General features: G+C 38.0%; 1 protein-coding gene across 7 annotated transcripts in view; it reads right to left on the reverse strand.

Moving 5' to 3' along the window:
- Positions 1 to 19,089, reverse strand: part of IFI44L (interferon induced protein 44 like) — a 65,947-nt gene extending 46,858 nt beyond the window's left edge. For 2 of the 7 annotated variants that reach the window (XM_077120514.1, XM_077120518.1), the window contains exons 1-5: positions 14,997 to 15,081; positions 13,833 to 13,929; positions 1,734 to 2,215; positions 1,118 to 1,166; positions 31 to 226 (exon numbers count right to left, since the gene is read on the reverse strand). In XM_077120514.1, the coding sequence (XP_076976629.1) occupies positions 31 to 226; positions 1,118 to 1,166; positions 1,734 to 2,205 (717 nt within the window). In that variant the 5' untranslated portion in view covers positions 2,206 to 2,215; positions 13,833 to 13,929; positions 14,997 to 15,081. The other 5 variants (XM_077120517.1, XM_077120516.1, XM_077120515.1 and 2 more) reach the window with 5 other exon arrangements.
- Between the last annotated feature and the right edge of the window lie 2,711 nt (positions 19,090 to 21,800).

The raw sequence follows: 21,800 nt of genomic DNA on the forward strand, positions 1-21,800 counted from the left end.
AAATTCGCAGGGAATCCTGAAATAACTTACCTGTTCAGTAATGCCTGTGATTTCAGAACCCGCTATGGCTTGCTGAGTCATACGGCCTCGGAAAACTGACTTTACAGAGTTGAGAAAACTGGACTTTCCAGACCCAATTGGACCCACCAAGAGAATACGAATTTCTGGGACCAAGTTTGCAATAGGTTTGTAGGTCCTGAGGTTTGTCAGGAGATTTTCTCTGTACCTATTAAAATACAGTAGTTAAGTTTCCTCTTTTAACCACATTCAAATACATTGTTTAAAGGAGAAATTTTAGGTTGTATATATGATGGTACTAAAATAAAAATTAAAAAAAAATAATACAGGAGTATACAAAACAAACACACACATACACTATAGAGAATTTAAATACTGTTTTAGCCAAACAACAGCCAAACTTCTATTAAGAGAAGCACAGCTCCGGTGTTTCTTTCTTTTCCCTTTTAAGGGTGCATTTTAATTATTTACTCATTATTTTGACCTTATCTTCTACAAAGTATTTCAAATGGTTCTAATGTTGTGCATGTTTCTGCTTTAAGAAAAATATGAGTATGTATATATGACTCAAGTTAAACATTAAACAGCAAATCATTATAATTATTCTCAGACCTCATAAGCCCAATGAAAAGTATCAGCAACATTGAAGACAACTGATTAATTTCAATAAGGAATATATAAAGAGGAAATCACAGTAAAATATGTACAATGCAGGTATCTATAAATTGGGAAAAGGAGGCTTTGCTTTTAACATTTACCAAAGTTACTCAAAGATTTCACTCCTAAGGAAAAGATTCTGAGAAATTATCTAAAATTGTCATCCAGACTTTAGCTGAAAAACCTAGAAAATAACAAGTCCAAAGTGAAACATGAAGTCAAATTGATAAATTATCATGAGTTGAATTTTTACTTTCACATTTGTTCGTGTTTTTGTATATTACTCATTTTCTTACCTGTCTTTTATGTGAATAGAATTATGACTCCATTTTTATCATTCCAAGTGTTAAGACTTACATCATTCTTAACATTTCATTGTCATCACCTCTTATACAATTTGTTTAATAAAATGAGTAACAGATGGTCTAAAAACATAACTTACTGTGTCACTCCATTTATCTTCCCTATGTTGCCTGGATCATCCTTAATTCCTGTGGGAAGTTGGCATAGCATAGTCAGCTTTTAAACTTGTGTTTAGTTACACATGGCCACATATGCCTCCTAAATAAGGCTTAGTCTGTTTACATAACTCAGGGTTAATCAATTCAGTTAGTGTAGGAATGATTAGTGAGAGGAAAAGAAAAGATAATACTCTTTGCACATTTTACTTCCTCTGGACCTTTTTATATTATTCTGGCTTGAGGTCTGAGGCCCAACTCTGAAAAGTCATGTGTCAAAACAATCCTGCCTTAATAGCAAGGCCTCTCTCACTCTCTTCCTCCATCCACTCATCTTTATTCCCTCTCTCTCTCTCTCTCTCCTTCTTGCCCCTCATTTCTCCCTCCCTTCTTTTCTTTCTCACCATTCAGACTTCTGGATTTACTTTGCTCAAAGCAGACTTATTTTTCAGGTACTAACTTCCTAACCTCTATGTCCAGGTGCTAACTTGCTTTTAAGGAAGTATATCAACTGCCATGAAATTTTCTCTTATTCTTACTGAATATGGCCAACCAAACACAGACTAGAACTAGAATGTACAGTTGTTTAATTTAACCTACCTTCAACTCGTAAAACTTCACACTCCAAAACCTCATGCCAGGATCTGACGTTAAGTTGCTTACAGGCTGAAAGACCTATAAAAAGTTTCTTTGACTTTAGTTTTAAACTGAAAGCCTGCTCTCTACAGGAAAAAAAGTTCAATTCTTCATTAGTAATGTCAGGTGGACTATCAAAAAAAAAAGTTGGCATTGCAGTATTACTTGTCCTTGGAAATAAAAAACAGAAGGAATGTTTTGGTTTTCCAAAATCTTCATATAGTTTGGGATAGTGCTCAAATATAAAGACTCCAAAACTATTTAGTCTTGAATAAATGATTGTTACAGTGGGTCCCTGATAACTGCATTTCTGAAGCAAATCTGAAATATCAAACCCATGAACACTAGATTTATAAAGAAGACTCAAGGAAGCATTTCCAAGAAGTTTTTGCAGATTCATCTCCTCATTCCATGTTAATTTGGTTGTCACTGCCATTTTTCAGTAACTAATGGAAAAAGAAATACAGGTTGAGAGATTAATAGAGTTTAGAGTGGCTTAAAGCACAGATTTCTGCTTCTGTATCTAGTGAGTTCTTTTTTCCCCTGGCACAATTAAAACATATACAAATGGAACAGTAACAGGTGGGTATGAAAAAAGAAAATTAGATATTTTAGATATGAAAAAAATAATTAAATTTTGTTAAAGTCAGAAGGCAAAATAAATAACAAACTAGATTAGATAAAGGATAAATAAAAATGAATAAATTAGAACTAGGGTCAGCAAATTTTTTCTTAATAGGCCAGACAGTAAAGACTTTAAGCCATGTGAATGATAGGGTCTCTGAACTTTTGCTTCTTAATGCAAAACCTGCCTGGGACAATATGCAAACAAATGGGTGTGGTATCCAAAGAAAACTTTTTTAAACAAAAACAGGTAGCTGGCCCATAGGCCATAGTTTGCCAACCCATAAATTAATAGATATAACTAAGAAATTTAAACAAAACACAGCCTGTCAAATAAATAAATTAAAATATGAAAGGAATTACCTGATACAGAGGTCCTACAATGTCAGGCTAGACCATTAGTCCTGAAACGAATTCTTTGAATATGGCAAACTAGAAAAAGCGGATAATGTAAAAAGGCAGAACTTCAAAAGCACTGGAGAACTAACAAAGCAGTGAAGAATTGTGTTATTGACTAAGATTTGGAGAAGTAAATTCAGAAAGACACCTGAGCTGTGGGAAACTAAGTAAACCTTTTTCTATACTCATACAGTTAGGGGGATAATAATTGTTGTCTCCCTCCAGGCTGTGGGTAGGGTCTATGAAAGGATACAGGGAAGAAGAAAGAATAGACTAGAAATAAAACAACCTTAATCCCATCCTCCATTCATCTTAATCTATGATTGGATTAAGGGAGACCAGAGTTTTAGTGCCCTTAGCTGACTGACAGAGGCATAGTAAGTCTTCACGACATTAAGAGGACATCCTCTTAATTTCAAATTATGTTTTTTTCTTTATATATATTTTCAAAATCTGACACTCAAACAGAAACAACCACACAATTAAAGAAGCAAAATATGACAGGAAACCAAGAGAAAAACAAGAAATAGAAACAAACTCATCCTGATGGAGTTCACATATAGAGAAATAATATAAAGGAAAAAAAAATTCTGGATTTATATCTGAAATTAAGGATTTAAATAATACATTTAATAGAAGGTTTTGCTGGAGACCTGGGTTCAATTCCTGGTGCTTGCCCACGCAAAAAAAAAAAGCAGGTTAGACACACCTGAAGAAATAATTAGGCAGAAAAATATATAGCAGTTGAAGCATTGAGACACAAAACAGATTTAAAGAAATAGAAGAGAGAACAGAGGATATAGTAAAAATAAAAAGGACTGACATGTGAAACTGGAGTCCAAAAAGGAAAGAGGGAATAGGGCAGATATTCAAGTAATCCTACAATCCCCAAAAAGCAAGCAAGTCTCAAAACCTTTCAAAACACCATAATTTTCAATGCTCTGATCATAATGTAAATAAACTTGAAAACGGAAACAAGAAGATAATAACCCCCCCCCCCATACTTTAGAAAGCAAGTATGTTTCTAAACAAACCACTGGTCAAAGAAGAAATCTTAAAGAAAATTAGGAACTTTAATTAAATGACAATAAAATACTCATGTCACAATTTGTGGAATGGAGTTAAAATGTGCTCTAAAAATCGTATAGCCTCAAACACATGTGTTAGAAAAGAAAAGAAGCTGAAAATGAATGAAGAAAGAATTGGTTAGAAGAAAATATATCAGTTGAAGCACTGATTCCCTGACTCAAAAAGTCAGGGGAAAAAAGTGAATTAAGCATAAAGAGAGTAAAAAGAAAATAATAAAAATAAAAAATAGTGAAGCAAAACCAAGCATACAATAGAGAACATCAAAAAAGCAAAAGTAAGTCTTTAAAAAGACTAAGATGAAGAAAATTCTGCTGAAACTGAGAAAGAAAAAAAAAAAAGAGGGGAGAGTGTACCAAAATCAGGAATTTAGAAAACAACATCAAAATAGATTGTACAAACAATAAAAAAGATCCTTAGATGAATGATTTTATAACATTACATTTGAAACTGAAGTGAACAAATTCCTAGAAAAACACAACCTATCAGAACTGGTGCAAAAATACATTTAAAAGCTGATTTCATAATTTAAAACTTCCCCAAAAAGTCTCAAGGATCAGAGGCTGTAACTGATGTGTTCTACCGAACATCTGAGAAATAATACATAATCTTACACACACTCTACCAGAGGATAACCTAGATACCAACACCTTATAATGGTAGTGCAAGCCAGGGAAATTACAGTCCAATCTGACTCACATACACTGATGTGAAATTCCTCTGCAGAATCTAAGCAAACCAAAAAAAGATATATGTAAGAGGGATGATAGTTCACCAGTATGGTTTAGTCCAGGTATTCAAGAATTTTTTTAATATTTAAAAATCTAGTCATAAATCCAGGGGTGAAAGTCTCCCTCGCGTAGTGGGAGACGACACCCAGGGATGAGTCCATGGGATCAACAATGTCATCTTGACCAAAAGGGGGAAAAGAAGTGCAATAAATAAGGTATCAGTAGCTGAGAGAGTTCAAATAAAGTCAAGAAGCTACTCTGGAGGTTATTCTTATGCATGCTTCAGCTAGACATTGCTACCTACCATAACTCGCCAAACCCCGACCAAGATCATTCCAGCCAATCCTAAAGAATACCTAAGGCATTTTATAAGATTCTACAAAGGTTCCAGGCACTAGGGTAACTTTCCAGAAACCTACAACCTCCAGATGGGTCCCTGGACAAGGTAAATCCTGAAATGCAGAGGAGCCACCCTCTCCAGAACATCAATCCTCCTATCCCATATTATTGACAGGTCCTTCCAACATGAAAAGTTAGAATGGGCATAGCCCAAATACTCCTAAAGAGTGAGAGAAAGATCAAACGTAATGGTGGAGTTATACAGAGAAGGTAGGATTTAACAAACAAGTATGATTGCTGAATCATTATACTACTATTTCTTTTAGTCTCCAGTATCTTAGAGCAGCCAGAAGTAAAAACCTAAAATTGTAGAAGTGTAACCCATACAAACTCTGAAATCTGTTTTCACAACTATTGTTGCGATGTGCTTTGAAATTTATTGCTATTTTTCACAAAAAAAGTCAATTGTGATGATAAATGCAGAGCTATATAACATTGTGAACCACTGACTGTACACTTTGGATGATTACATAGTATGTGAATATATAGCATATATCAATAAAATGTAATTTTAAAAAAATGAGGGAGAGATAAAATAAGGTGGTACCAGTGGCTACGTGATTTCATATACTGTCAAGGGGTACCTCTGGAAGCTACACTTAATGCAAGCTTCAGCTAGATATTACTAATTGCCATGGTTTGCCAAATCCCAACCAACATCATTCTTTTTTTTTTTAACTTTTCTTTGTATAGTATTACATATAAACAAAGCAAAGAAATAAAAAAGCAATAGTTTTCAAAGCACTCTTCAACAAGAAGCTACAGGACAGAGCCCAGAGTTTATCATGGGCTACTATAAGATCTTCTTAAATTTTTCCCTCTAACTGCTCCAGAATGTAGGAGGCTAGAAGGTTTAAATATTTTTTTTATCACCACAATCGACTTTTTTTCTTTCCTTTTTGTGAAAAATAACATATATACAAAAAAGGTATAAATTTCAAAGCACAGCACCACAGTTAGTTGTAGAACATATTTCAGTTTGGCATGGGTTACAATTCCACAATTTTAGGTTTTTATTTCTAGCTGCTGTAAGATACTGGAGACTAAAAGAGGTATCAATTTAATGATTCAGCAATCATATTTATTTGTTAAATCCTATCTTCTCTGTATAACTCCACCATCATCATTGATCTTTCTATCTCTGTCTTTAGGGGTATTTGGGCTATGGCCATTCTAACTTTTTTATGTTGGAAGGGTCTGTCCCTAATATGGGATAGGGAGATGGAATCTAGAGAGTCTGGGCCCTCTATGTTTCAGGACTTATCTGGTCCAGGGACCCATCTGGAAGTTGTAGGCTTCTGAAAAGTTACACTCGTGTATCAAATACTTGTGGAAGCTTCTATTTTGCCCTAGGTGTTCTTTAAGATTGGCTAGAATGGTCCTGGTTGGGGTTTGGGAGGTTATGATAGGTAGCAAGGTGTAATTGAAGCTTGCTTAAGAGCAACCTCCAGAGCAGCCTTTCGACTCTGTTTGAACTCTCTCTGCCACTGATACTTTACTAGTTACACTTCTTTTCCCCCTTTTGGTCAGGATGAAATTGTTGATCCCACAGTACCAGGGCCAGATTCACCACTGGGAGTCATCTCATGATTTTAACCCCTTGACCAACATCATCCTTGATAACACTAAAGAACAACAGGCTATATCTGAGATCCTACAAAAGTTTTATGCACTAAGTTTACTTTTCAGAAACTGAAAATCTTCGTGGTTTCAAGGCTAGATAAGTTCTGAAACCCAGAGGTACTAGTTTCTCCAAGGATATCAACTAGTTCCATCCCGCTATCCTATAGTGTTGACATCCCTCAATTAGAAAAAAGATAGAATGGGCATAGCCCAAATATCCCTAAAGATTGGGAGACGGATCAAAAGAGGAGAACTATAACACAGAAGACAAGATTTAACAAATGAGTGTACTGCTAAATCATTACATTGATACTTCTTTTAGTCTCCAGTGTCTTGGAACAGCTAGAGGGAAAAATCTGAAATTGTGGAACTGTAACCCATACAAAACTTTGATATCTGTCTATAATTACTTGTTAAAATATACTTTGAAATGTATGGCTTTTTTTGTATATATATTATATTTCAGAATAAAAAATGTTTACCAAAAAAAGGTGTCAGCCAGGATTGGAAGTCTATCTTAAGGCTTGACTGGGGGGAGGACTTGCTTTCAAGCTTATATGTTGACAGAATTCAGTTTGGTGTAGTGGTAGAAACAAGGACCGCAGTTTCTTGCTAGCTGTTGATCAAGAGACCACCCTCATGAGGTTCCTCGCTAATGTTGGCCTAAGGCCACCCACAGTTACTTGACACATGAGCTTCCCAAAGAGAAGCAAGAGAAAGTCTCCAAATAAAGTAAACATTATAATCTTATGTAATAAAATCACAGAAGTGACATCCTATCACTGTTGCCATAGTTTATTGGTTAAAAGCTAGTCCCATTTCCCATCCCCATTCAAAAGGAAGGGACTACCCAAGAGCATGAGTGCAAACAAGCAGAGATAACTGGGAAATTCAATGTGTAAAAATTACCTATACTTCTATAAACCAACAACAAAACAAACAGCTTCATAACATAATTTTTAAAAGTACAATTTACAATAGCCAAAATAAATATCTAGTAATAACTTTAAAAGCTCCTATACAAAAAACTATAAAGTGTCATGTGAAATTAATGTAAAATGTAAATGTAAATAAAGGCAAAGCTATGAAAAATTTATATATTAATTAGGATTTTGTACACATTTATAATGAAATTCTAAACTTTATATAGAAATGACACTTTGACTGCAGACTTGCAGAGAATCCAACTAAGCCTGCCCAGATTCTTGAGCCAAAGAAACTGTGACATAATAAATGTGTGGTTTTTCATTTTTTAATTTGTGGCAGTTTCTTACACAGCAAAGAAAACTAGTACAAGAAGATAATATCAGAAAATTAATTAATGACCTTGGATTAGGAAAAATCTTCCCAAATTTTCTCTTTTCATGACAGAGAAAAAATTTTAATAGCACTACTAAGTCAAAAAAAAAATCTATTCCTTTTATTAAGTAATTATATCCAAACTACTAAATACATTTATGTCTTAACATAATAACTGTGAGAATAAATCATAAACATAAATTGGAAAAAAAAAATACTGTATCTTCCACTCCAAAACAAAAACAATTACTTATAATGAGACGTGTGTCTGTTGGGCACTCAACAAGTATCAGCTTGGATACCACCACCCTCATTTCTTGTTATCACAGTGAATTTTGCTTTGTATCACAGCCACTTTGAAAACCCAGCTTTGTGCAAATGTGACATCTTAGAAAAAATATAGGCAATCTAATGTTGAAACACAAGCTTACCTCAAGAAGTAGCTTAAGTGGCTTTTGACACTGCTGTGAGTTTGATGTGGCACGTAGGTTTGGGTACTACAGAGAAGGATTCTTAAGAACACAAAACCCACCAAACATGAAATAAAGTTTTGATAAATTGTATTACATAAAAACTAACAACTTCTGTCCACCAAATGTCTCAGAAGATGAAAAGGAAAGTCATAATGTGTGAGAAAATATATTTGCAATCCATATAAGCCAAGCATCAAAGATTCAGATTCTGATAGTATCTGTGCATAGGTGGGTGTGTATACTATACCTAGAAATCAATAAGAAAAGGACAAACAACTTATTAAAAAACGGGTAAGAGATTTTAACAGACATTTCACAAATGGCTGATAATTTTGAGAAGATGCTTCTCATCAGCAGTTGGGGGAATATGAAATAAAATAAGAAATTCCATTCCTTAAAAATTCCACTCCAACCAAAATGTGGGCACATGTACACCAAAAAGTTACATGCAAGAATTTTCATAGAAGCACTATTATAATATCTCAACACTAGAGACAACTCAAGTACCCACTACGGCATGGTCCAAACAGCAGAATACTATATAACATTGAAAACAAATAACTGCAGTCAACAAAGATGAATCTCTCAATCTTATCATTAAATAAAGAAACCAGAACAGGAAAGAATATAGCATGCAATACTATTTATACAAAGTTAAAGACAAATGAAAGACTGCTCTAAGATTCTGGAGACTAAAAGAAATATCAGTAAAGTGATTCAACAATCATATTAGTTTGTTAAACCCACTTTCTCTGTATAACTCCAAGATTACCTTTGATCTTTCTATCCCACTCTTTAGGGGTATTTGGGCTCTGGCCATTCTAACTTTTTCATGTTAGAAAATAATGTGGGGTAGGGAGATGGAACTAGCTGATGCTCTGGGGAGGCTGGGTCCTCTAAGTTTCACAACTTAACTGGTCCATGGACCCATATGGGCATTGCAGGTTTCTGGAAAGTTACTCTAGGGCATGGAACCTTTGTAGAATCTTATATATTGCACTAGGTATACTTTAGGATTGGCTGGAATGGTTTTGGCTGAGGTTTGGCAAGCTATGATAGGAGCAATGTCTAACTGAAGCTTGTGTAAGAGTGACTTCCAGAGTAGCCTCTCAACTCTGTTTGAACTCTCTTAGCCACTGATACTTTATTAGTTACACATCTTTCCCCACTTTTGGTCAGGATGGCATTGTTGATCCCATGGTGCCAGAGTCAGACTCATCCCTGGGAATCTTTCCCATGCCACCAGGGAGACTTTCATCCCTGGATGTCATGTCCCATGTAGTGGGGATGGCAATGATTTCACTTACAAAATTGGGCTTAGAGTGAGGCCACATCTGAGCAACAAAAGAGGCACTCCAAAAGTAACTCTTAGGCATACCTATAGGTAGGCTAATCTTCCCCACTACCTATATAAGCTTCACAAGAGTCTAGCCTCAAGATCAAGATCTTGGCCTTTTGATTTGGGTGTCCCTAATGTGTGACACAGTATCAGGATTCCTAATGATAAAGTTTAATATTTCTATATTTTTTCTCCCATCCCTCAAGGGACTTTGCCAATACTTTTTGATTATCTGCTTAATATATTCTAGGATGTAATCCAGGCATTACATTAAGCAGTCTACACTTCTATTTAAAAGCCTTTATTCCTATTCTGGGCTCCCTGTGTTTCAATTGTTCAAATGACCTATCCAGACAGGTTAATTGACATTTATAAAACACTATTCTCAAGCCACAAAATACAAATATTTTCAAGTGTATTTGGAAGATTCAGTTAGACTATATCCTGGGTCAGAAAACAATCCTCAACAAATTTAAAAGAACTAAAACCATACAAGGTAGGTTTTCTGACCATACTTGTCATAAACTAGAAGTTAATTACAGAAAGATAAGAGGGAAATCTCCAAACACCTGGAAATTAATCAATACAATTCTAAAGAATCCATGGATCAAATAGAGGAAGTCTCAAAAGAGAAATTAGAAAATATTGTAAACTTAACAAAAATGAAAATACAAAATATGAAAGTATATGGGATGCAGTTAAAGCAGTGCTTAGAAAGAGAGTTATAGCATAAAATGCTTATAGTAGAAAAGAAAAAGATCTCAAGCCAGCAGTCTATGCTTCTATTTTAAGGAGGTAGATAAAGAGGAAAATAAACTCAAAATGGGCAAGAGGAAATAATGATGGGAGTAGAAAAAAAATAGATGAAAGATTTTCATGGTATTACAAGTCAGAATAGTTGTTACCTTTGCGGATGAAGAGACCCTAGTGATTGATAGTGGGGAAAAAAAAATAGGTGCTTCTGGGTGGCTGATAATGATACATTCACCTGTTAGTGGTTTATGGTTGCTTAGGTTATGATATTCTTTGCACTATCACAGAGAATTTTGTTTTTCCGTATGTGTGTTATACTACAATCAATGTTTTGTCTTTTTTTTTAAGAAATACAAAGAAAGAATGTGGCACTTCACATGCATCTATTAGAAATCTCAGAAGAAGAAAATAAAGATGATAGAATAGCTATGTATGAAAAAACAACAGCTGACTCTTTTTCCAGAATTGAACATAGAGCAAAGGGGCACTATGGGTACGAAGTAAAATTAATAAAAATAAGCCCACATGTTTGTATATCATTGTCCACATCATTTATTAATGACAACTAGAGGATCAAGGGGAAAGAAATCTTAAAAATTGGCCCCTATAGGAATCAGAACATCAACAGAACTATCATTGGCAACCACAGATTATATAGCACAATGAAGCAACGTTTAAATTGTTGAGCCAAAAATAACTTCAACCTAGAATTTTTGAGAAATGTTATTTAAGAAAGAGAACAAAATTATATAATGACCTTCTCAGGCATATGACGGCTAAGAGTTTGCTCAGGGACAGACCTCACTAAAATTTTCCTTAAGAAAATAGTGACTCCAACCTTCCCATACACAAGTAAATATCCAGTTGGAAAACATACTAGAATTTAAAAAAAACAACACACACATACGGCCCATTGTCAAAAGCAGCAAATAAAATCATACACCTCAGAGTACATTTTTTAAAAGGCCTGAAAAAACTTGAGAGAAAATTATAAGAATTTTATGAGGAACATGAGAGATGAGCCTGATAAAAGGAGAGGTAAAAAAAAAATGTTGTTATAGACAGGAAGAGCCTTCTTGAAAATGGTATCAGTTTCTCCAAAGTTTATCTTTAAACTAAATGCCACTCAATCAAGCCCCTAACAAGATTTTCATTGAATAAGCAAGCTGATACTAAAGTTCATGATACAGGGCAGGCCACAGTGGCTCAAGCAGGGAGAGTTCTCGCCTGCCATGCCAGAGACCCAGGTTCGATACTCGGTACCTGCCCATGCAAATAAATAAATAAATATAAAATAATAATAAAGTTCATGATACTACTGGGAATAAAGAACAAGCATAGTTTTGAAAATTAACGAGGTGAGATATAAAATTGTAATAATTAGGAGAATATAACAGTAGCACCAAGATAGATAGATACACAGCTCTGAGAATGACCAAATCTCAGAGCCTGGATCCCCTAGGAAATAAAGTCTAAGGCAAAGTTTATATGCAAAAGCTTTATCATGGGGTACAACTCCAGAAAAACAAGTATGAGGTAAAAAGAAAGTGAAATAGGGAAAGACTTCAACCAAATACAAAAGTTCTCACAGTTGATTCTTAACCATTATAATTACGCAGTACTTTTCTGAATAAGCCACAAGTACCACTCTATCTTAGAGCAGTCATGGAAAGCATGGGGTGGGGTGGGGTAGGGGGCGGTTAACACTGTCTTGCCTTCGCAATTGTCCAAAGGAGTGTTACCTCCCCCATATTTCTTCATTGTTCTCACCCCACTCCTTAGACCAACTGCTGGGGAAGCCAAAGCTTTGCACCTGAGTACTAGACTGCTTGGCTAGGTGAGCCTACCTCCATCCTCAGAGAAGGCTGAGATGACTGGGACGTCAGGAGTTTTACATTTGGTGGTGGCTGGAGTTTTACAACTGCTGGATGTATATAGACTATCACTGGAGCCACTTAGGTTAAAAAACAGGTCTGGAGACCCAGGCCTAGGGAAGGGCATAGCCAAGTAGACCTCGAGACCTGAGGGGTCATACACTGGGTTCAGAAAACCTACACTTACAAGGAAACTTGATTGATGACATGATTAACTTACCTAATAAATGGTGCTGGACCAAGTGGCTAGCTGTAGAAAAAATTAAAAAATATTAAATCATGTCATCTTCATAACCTCATAACATCCTTGAAAATAAGTTCCAGTTAGTGTAAAACACTAAATGTGAAAAGTTTGGGTAGGCAATATTAGAAAATCTCCTTATGACCTTCACATTGGGAAGGATTTCTAAAATAAGGCACTAAAAATACAGACTACGAGGAAAGAAAGTTAACTGACTACATCAAATCTTGAAATTTTCTTAAAACAAATAAACTAAAAGACAAGTCACATACTGGGAGAAATTATTTACAATGCACATCCTACAAATATAATCAACATATGTCAAGAATTTCTATAAAGAATAAGGGAAAATCTGAAGAGCCAAATAGAAAAATAGTCAAAGTATATGAAGAGGCAATGCACAGAACAAAACCTTGGAAAAAATGTTCCATGACTCCAGTAACAGGAAACTGCAAGTTACACAATAATTGGATTTACTGAATATAACTTCACATCTAGACAAAAGTTCAGTCATACCAATCGTTGACCAGGATATGAAGATTTAGAAATGATCATATTACCCTAATGAGCAGTGTTGTTTTGGAGAGCAAATATATATTTACAATAGCATTGATTATGACAGCATCAGAAAAATAAACATATATAACATTTGGCATATAGATACAATGAAATATTAGGTATTGAAATGATTGATCTAGAACTACTTGCATCAGATTAAAGAAAATTTTAATCTTAAGTGAAAAAAGCAAGTTGAGACTGAGTCATTTAGCATGATACCATTTACATAAAATGTTAACAGAAAGCCATACATACTACAGATTGCATTTAGATTTATACTTTTATTTCTAAGGCATAAAAACAAGCACGACAATAAATTACACCAAATCCTGGATAGTGTTTCCCTCTGGGAAAGGAGGGAAGAGATGAGAATAAAGAATTCACAGACAACTTCAACTTCTATAACATCTATAATGCTTTTGCTTTTAAGAAAAAGAAAAATGATTCTAGTTGAAGATAGAGACATTTTTTTAAATTGCTACAACTGTAAGGAGATCACACCATAGGCCATTTATTTGTGTTTGCAATTTTCATTAAAGTAAAAAGCAAGTGAGAGAACGATTGTTCATTAGCCATTAGCAGCAATTTTGCTCGCAAACTCATTTTCAAAGAAACGAAAGCAGGCTGCTAGGGAAGGAACTTTGGAAGACAGTAAGTCACTTACCTGATTGTGAGTTTGACAAGGCTTGTAGAGGATCAGTTGCAGCAGCCACAGTATGGCAACAGAAGGTTCTGCTGAGATCCAAGGTTTTGTTTCCTTCCTGAAAGAAAGGAAGGAAACGAAACTGAAACCAGCAATGGTTTAGCTGGCAGCATACCTACTTCAGTTAAGTTTCTTTTCCCTCATTAGAAAAAGAGTGAAAAATATATATCCTTCTTGAGCAGATGAAAAAGTACATTGGTCCTTGTGTAGCCAACAGGTAGATGTGCCTGAAATGGCAGATATTACTTGAAAAAAAATTACTGTAAAACTTACAGCTAACATTTCTTGCAATTTAACTATGTACTGGCACTGTGCAACTACGCACATTTTCTAAACTTATCCTCAGAACAATCTGACAAAATAGATGCTGTCAGTATCCTTATTTTTCAAAGTAAGAAAATGAAGCATAAGGAAATTAAATTGTAGAAAGGCATTTCTCAAATCTGGGTTCTTTGTGGCCCCACACGGCTAACAGAAGTCAAAAGGAACAGGGCTAACGAGGAAAATGAGGTTTATTTACACCAGCTGAGGACTGGTGAGATTTTTCCCAAATCAGCCTGAAAAGTCTGAAGTGATTGTTTAATTGGCTTTCATATGCATCAGAGATAATGAGAGATAACCATCTTAATTAACAGGTAACAGAGGTCTGCAGAATTTCAGTATTTATCTTAGTTATTTCCTATTTCCTTAGGATTGACATTCTCTGACACCTGGAAAGATGTCTCCCAGGCTAGGGAGACAGATGAAAAGCTTATTCCTATCTGGAAGCTCTAGGTGCAAATTTTACATTTACATACCATTGCAGATTTACCTTTGCATATTGCTCCTTTGTGAGACTAAGACTTCCCATTAACAGCCTGCTTCCATCTTAAAATTACTTTCAAAGGCTGTTTTAAAGGTTACATTTTAAAGCTAGTTTACAATTTCCAGCTTTTAAGGTTATATTTACAAGTCATTGTTACAAAATGAATTTGCCCATGACGATTCAGCTTGTAGAATGGAATACCTGATGATATTCGAAAGCAAATCGGTCCACACCGAAAACAACACATGGAGATTCAGCTTTTCCTGAATTCACGAGGATGAAAGAAACACTGCATAGTTTATTTTCTCATTTGTACTTACTTAGGTGAAATAGAATTATTGTCCTAAGGAGGTACTCAGGGAAAGTCAGGGAAACAGACACTTATATTAGCATGCTAAATGCGGTTGTTGCAGGCAGCCCCTGTCTGTTAAAGCCACTTCCTGCTGCAGCAGGCACGCCCCTATTTACTCGGGCCATTCTGTTTGAAAAATCTCCCAGGCCTCGAGGACAGTCAATAGGCAGGATAAGAGAAGTCCCTTTGAAGCCCCCTCCCCCATAACCACTCATCTGTTTCTGTAAGACCAGCTTTGCACCCTTCCTGTAAACCAGCCAATCATTTACCTTGTCTTTAACACGTCATCCTGTCTGTAAAAACCGATGATAACTTTTTGTTTGGGGCTCAGACTTTCAGAGGCTATTTGGCTGAGTCTTATGGCCACAGACAATAAAACTTACTTCCTGAAACTTTGGAGCCTTGGTCCTGGTTTGTTCTGTTTCCACGTAATATTCCTGGAGGCTTGCAGACTGGAAAAAGTTCTAACTTGCTGGCATTGGCTGCACAAAAGTGTAATAAGCAATGCCTTGCTGACACCATGTGGTCACAAAATAATTGACCCTGGTACACTCTGTGAGATGCTATGCAGAAATTTAAAAGGGAAGTTATGAAGTCAGCAATTGTACTGGGAGAGGCTGACACATACCACCTACTCCCTGTCAGTGCTTCACAGAGAAATGCTATCATTAAGGCAGGACCTCCAGCATATAAACACTTGATAATGACTTTATTATTAGGAGAAACAGGGAATCCACTTAACAGTATTTTAAATAAAATGGCAGAGACTGGAATACAAGGGAAGGAAAGGCCAAAAGATAAAATGGGAAATTGTTCCCCAATACCAGATGTTCCAAACCCTGCTGGAAGCTATGGTCAACCAAAAAAGTATTACCAATTTGTCAAATAATGAGATAAAGAGAATGCATGAAGAAAAAGGTAAACCAAGTTATAATCATAAAGTGAATAATTCTCCTACTCCTGGCAAGGCAGAAAATCTTTGTCCAGCTCCCTTGACACCTCTACCCTCATTTAATCCCTTTCTTCCAGACAAAAAGATTAGGCCAAACCCCATTATCTTTGACTCCAAATTTGTGGCTCCCCTTTGGTTTTATGTTTCGTATTTTTTAATTGGGGAAGCTGTTTATATTGAGAAATTCCCTGATTGCAGGTTTTATCTGTACAGTTTTTTGAAAAAGTTTTATTATGTGCCATTCTTATTTTTTTTTTAAAAATTGTATACTGATGTTTCAAATATGCATTAACTAAAGGATTTTAAGTATTTAACATTATTCTGACAAATTCAATTTTGATGGTGATTGCATATGGCAAAAATGTTCACTTGAAGTAATGTCTTAAGTATGAAGGATATAAAGGATGTATTTTACTAAAAGGAAAGAGAGTAGTTTTGTCCTAAGATAAAATAAATGGCTGTTACAGGGTAAGGAAAATGTAAGACAAAACCTGAACAAATATAGTAAGTTGCTGAAAGTTTGTGGAAAAGGAAATTATGGTCAAAATTAGGAAAAGTTTTAGGTGAACTAAAAGGGAAGGTGTCAGAACCAGTACCCAAAACTTTAGCATCTACCCTCCCTTACATGAATTCAAGCTAGGGAACTTGGTGTGGTTAAAAGGCTGGAAAAAAAAAAGGCTCCCTCCAGCCTCAATGGAGAGGTCCTTACTATGTTGTTTTAGTAACCCCAACAGCCATCAGAGTGGTGGAAATCATCCCGCGGATTCACCACTCTCGGGTTAAGAGGACCACCGCAGACAACCCCTGGAGTGCACCCCTCATCCTGAACACCCGATGCATGTCATTCTCCAGAAGCCACTGTGCCCTTTTCCATCACAGCCAAGATCAGCTGACCAGGCCACAACTGAGCCATAAATGACCATCGTTGCCCTGCTCTAGCTCACTGGAAGCAGCTAGTCAATGCATGGCCGAAGCCTAAGGAGACCTCCAAGCCCTGCCTCAGTCACCCCAGAAGCTGACTGATCTATGCCCAGCCAAAGATTAAAGAATCACTGCATGGACATCTTGGCCTACTGAGTCTGTGGACCAATTGTCTTTTCTTGCTCTTTGCATTTGTCTTTCATTTGACAGTTTTAGCCCTCCTGGAAATAGGTCACCTGGAGTTCTTCCTGAAAACCAACTTTAATATGATAGGATCTTATCCAGGTCACTCCCCCTTCCTAGCTGCTGCCCAGAGTGTGTGCGTCTCCATCCTTCCCTGAGGCTAACTGTACATTCATGTGGTGGCACTCCCCATAGCCAGCACCATGTGCCTCACTCCTCTGTTTCTGCCCAGCATGGCCATAAGCCCTTCCAAGGGGAATGACACATGCCCCGCATGCCTCAAGATCACCTATGTTGGGAAAAAGTGAAAATTATAACCAGCATTCATGCCAGCACAGTTCTCAGACCTGCATTATTCTTCATGCATCCTAAAGGAAGGTCCCCAGTTTAGTATAATTCCACCTTGCCAGGTTCAGTAGTGCTGTTTTAGCTACTCTAGGGTGACAAGGCTACCACCATAACCCCTAGAAAGGGAAACAGTTCCCAAGTCAACCTGACCTTCAACACATGTACAGTTTTACCCCCCACCAAATCTGACACCTTTCCCTGTGTGATCTTCCTGGTAATGCAATGCATATGAGATCGGGGGGAGCTCTTGGCTATGCTGTGGTGAAGGCCTCCAGGGAGCTGGTGCCATGCACTTTGTCTCTTGCCCAAAGCTATGAGCTGGGCCCTTACTGGAGAAAAAAAACCTGGGTTCCCCAAAACATGTGACCAGAGCCAGGGCCCCACCAGCAACTGAGGGAATCCCAAAGCAAGTGCTGGGCATGGATGCCAGGAGGCACAGGCTGTCAAGGAAATAGATCAGACCCTCTGGAGGTGGCATTGCCCCTCCCTCACTTGCACACCTCACATCACCCTGCTTGGACCTGGAGGATGGCTGGTTAGCCAAAGGTGGATAAGATTCCTCAGGAGAGGAACAACCTAAGACAGGCACAGTCACAAAGGGGCCATCAGGAGAAAACTTAGAGCCAACAGAGGTGAAGCACAGACCCTCAGCACCACTGACCTCAAACTTTGCAGGGGACTAAACCCTGCATGGCTACCTTGTTTCCCATGCCTAGCTCAGATCAGGACATACCAACACCTGCAACAAGAAGAGGATGAGATATAGGTAATGCTATTGCCCACTGGTGTGGACGAGCATCAAAAGGGGAAATGTTGCAGGCAACCCCTGTTTGTTAAAGCCACTTCCTGTTGCAGCACGCAGGCCCCTGTTTAGTTAGGCCATTTCCTGTTTGAAAACTCTCCCAGGCTCAGAGGACAGTCAATAGGCAAGACAAGAGAAGTCCCTGTGTGTTGTGGGGCACACGAAAGAGAGACCACATAATTTAAAACTGCAAGCCAATTTGGAGTCTTTATTAGCCAGTTGGCGACTGCCTTAGAAACTTCCAAGGTGGAAGATTCAGAGAGCAGCACCTAGAGGTTTTCAAGGTGTGCTTATAAAGGCTAAAATTATGTTGTGGTTTTGCAGTTTCTAGCAAGCAAGTATATCATAGAAGCAGAAAAATGCCATTAGCTGTTGCCAAAACACATTCCATTTTCTCAGTTTCTTAACAGTGGTTATTGTTTAACTCTTAGGGACATTCTGCCCCAGCGTTGTGGGGACTTTCCCTACTTGGGCCTGACTGATGGCTCCTGGCCTTCCACATTCCCCACTGGTTTTATGAGAGAATCAAATCATTGTTTCTTTATTTTGATTATAAATTTGCTGATATTGGGTTCCAAGGACTAATAATTTAACAGTTTGTATTTTTCTTTGCACGTATGAGGTTAGACAGTTGACTATACAGGGTTCAAACATTAAGCTTAATAATATGAGAATTAGGGGACCTGCTATGGTGGACAAGAGAATGGTCAGCCATGGGGACCAGGAAAATAAGTTTTCATATCACTGGCAGAGGTCCCATCTGTCGGGTCTCCAAGGTGGCTGGCTGAAGCTTCTTTATCCAGACCAGGTCTCCAGGCTGTACCTGAAATAGATCTTTTTTAGGGGCAGGATTTGTTGGTCCTGGATGGGCTGCCTTCACCAGTTCCCGAGTTTGCTGGGTGGTAGATTGCAGGGCCTGTAATGATTTTAGAAGAGAATGGTTATTTAATTTAGCTATTCCCCCCCCCCCCAATTTAGGGATTAGTGGAGGTGGTCATTTAAACATGGTTTTATATAGGGTAATTCCCTTAACATAGGGAGTACATCTAGTCCTTAGGAGGGCAAATGGAAGGAGACTCACCCAGTTTTCACCATTCTCGAGCTTTAATTTATTCAAAGTTTCTTTGATTGTTCTATTCATTCGCTCAACCTGTCCTGAGCTCTATGGTTTATAAATACAATGTAACCTCCATTTGATATTTAATACTTTTGCTAATAACTGAGTAATCTGGGCAATGAACGCTGGCCCATTGTCGGACCCCATTGCAGTTGGGAGGCCAAATCGGGGGACAATTTCGGAAACTAGTTTTTTTATTACTATTTGTGCTGTCTCGGTTCTGGTAGGAAATGCCTCAGTCCATCCAGAGAAGGTGTCGATGAAGACTAACAGGTATTGTATCCATATAGACCAGGTAATATTTCCGTGAAGTCTGCTTCCCACTGCTATCCTGGGGCTTGTCCCCTCAGCCTGGTTCCTGGAGGTATTTCTTTCCCTTGGCTGGAATTTACCTGGGCACAGATGTGGCATCTGGACGGCATCTGCTGGGCTTGTTGCTGCAATCAGGGGATGTAATAATTTCTCTGTAAATTATTTCTCTGTAATAATTTCTCTGTAAAGAGGCTTCTTTCACGAAAATGGACGTGGCAGCAATGGCTCAGAGACATCTTGGCTACCCAGCCGCCACATAGTCTAGTCTTTTAGACAGGTAGGCAACCAGCCTTTTCCATGGTCCTAGTGTCTGAGTGAGGACTCCTTTTTCAGCAACGTGGAGCTGAAAAGGTTTGGACAGGTCTGGCAAGGTTAAGGCGGGAGGGCTCATGAGCACTTGTTTTAGCATTTTGAAAGCTTTGTACTCAGTCTCGGTCCATGTTAGGGCTTCCCCTTTTCCCCCTGCACTGATGTACAGGGGTTTGGCTACTTCTGCAAACCCGGGAATCCAGAGCTGGCAATATCCAAGTGCTCCTAAGAATTCCCACACCTGCCTTTTTGGTTTTGGTTATGGTATTTTTAGGATAGCTTCAATTCGATTAGAAGACAGGACTCTTTTTCCCCCTTTTAATTCATACCCTAAGTACATTGCCAAACTAGTGCAGAGTTGGGCCTTTTTGGCCGAGACCTGATAGCCCAACTGGGCTAACTTCTGTAACAAGTTTTCAGTTGCTTTTTTATAATCTGACAGGTTACTAGCTGCCAGTCGGCGGCCATCTACATATTGTAAGAGGGTTAACTCTGGATGCTTCTGTCTATAACGAGCCAGATCCTGGATTAAGGCCTCATCGAACAGGGTGGGGGAATTTTTGAAACCCTGTGGCAACCGAGTCCAGGTTAGTTGTACAGAGAATCCCCTTCTGGGTCAGTCCATTCAAAATCAAAGATGGGTTGACTTACCACAGCCAGGGGAAGTGAGAAGAAGGCATCCTTTAAGTCCAGAACAGTGTAGACCTGCTGGCTGGGAGGTAATAGGCTCAAGAGCATATGTGGGTTAGGCACAGTGGGGTGAATGGTTTCAATTCTTTTGTTTTTCTCTCAGAGATCTTGCACTGGCTGGAAATCATCAGTCCTGGGTTTTTGGACTGGGAGAAGGGGGGTGTTCCAGGCCGAATGGCAGGGGACCAGAATGCCTGCCTCCTGGAGTCTTTTGATATAGACTGCAATGCCTCTTTTAGCCTTTAAGCGTATTGGGTATTGTCAGGCTTTGATTGGGGTGGTGGTGCTAGTCAGCTGGACAACAAGGGGGGGTCCGGTGGGTGGCTAATCCTGGTAGGTTAGTTTCTGCCCATACGCCTGGTATTTTTTCTTTAAATTTCCACAGATATAGGCCTGGGGCCAGCAGTGCTACTTCTGCAGTAAGTAAAGACTCTTCCGATAAGGAGCAAGTGAGGAGGATCGCCGAGGGGGATGTATTGAAGGAGAGCTTGGCCAAATCGATTTTGAAAGAGATGGTGGCTTGTAATTTCTGGAGAAGGTCTCTCTCCAAAAGGAGGTACAGACATTCTGGCATTATAAGAAATGAGTGGGCGACAGTTCCTTCCCCAAGGTTAGTGATAGTCCATGGGTAAGACTTTTTCTTTCCTAGTGCTCCCTGTGTGGGGATTTTTCCCTTAGCTGTGGGAGGTAATACCTTCTGCCTGCTGGGGGATGGAAAAAGTCACCCCAGTATCCACAGGAAATTTTAGAGGCTTGTCCCTGATTTCTAAGGTGACCTTGGGCTCCCGGGGGCTCAATAGAATGAAGTCCCAGCCCCGTCAATTTACCTCTTCAACTAGAACATGGGCTGGTTTCAGTACTTTAAGTTCTTTTTGAGGACATTCATTTTTCCAATGTCCGTTTTTTTTTCATTTTTTGTTTTTTGTTTTTTGCACTAGGTGTATTGGTTTACACCTAGGTCCAACCATTTCCTTTGGTTTCCCTTTCTTTTTTAATGGTTTTCCATTTGCCTTTTTGTTTTTCCTGTTCAGCCATTGCAGATACTAAAATTTTGGCTGTTGTTTGGACTGTGTGGTCCAGGGGTCATCTCTATTATTAAAAATCTTTTGGGCAATTTTTATCAGTTCAGACAGCACTT

The sequence above is a fragment of the Tamandua tetradactyla genome, chromosome 11, assembly GCF_023851605.1.
Source record: "Tamandua tetradactyla isolate mTamTet1 chromosome 11, mTamTet1.pri, whole genome shotgun sequence".
NCBI lineage: Eukaryota > Metazoa > Chordata > Mammalia > Pilosa > Myrmecophagidae > Tamandua > Tamandua tetradactyla.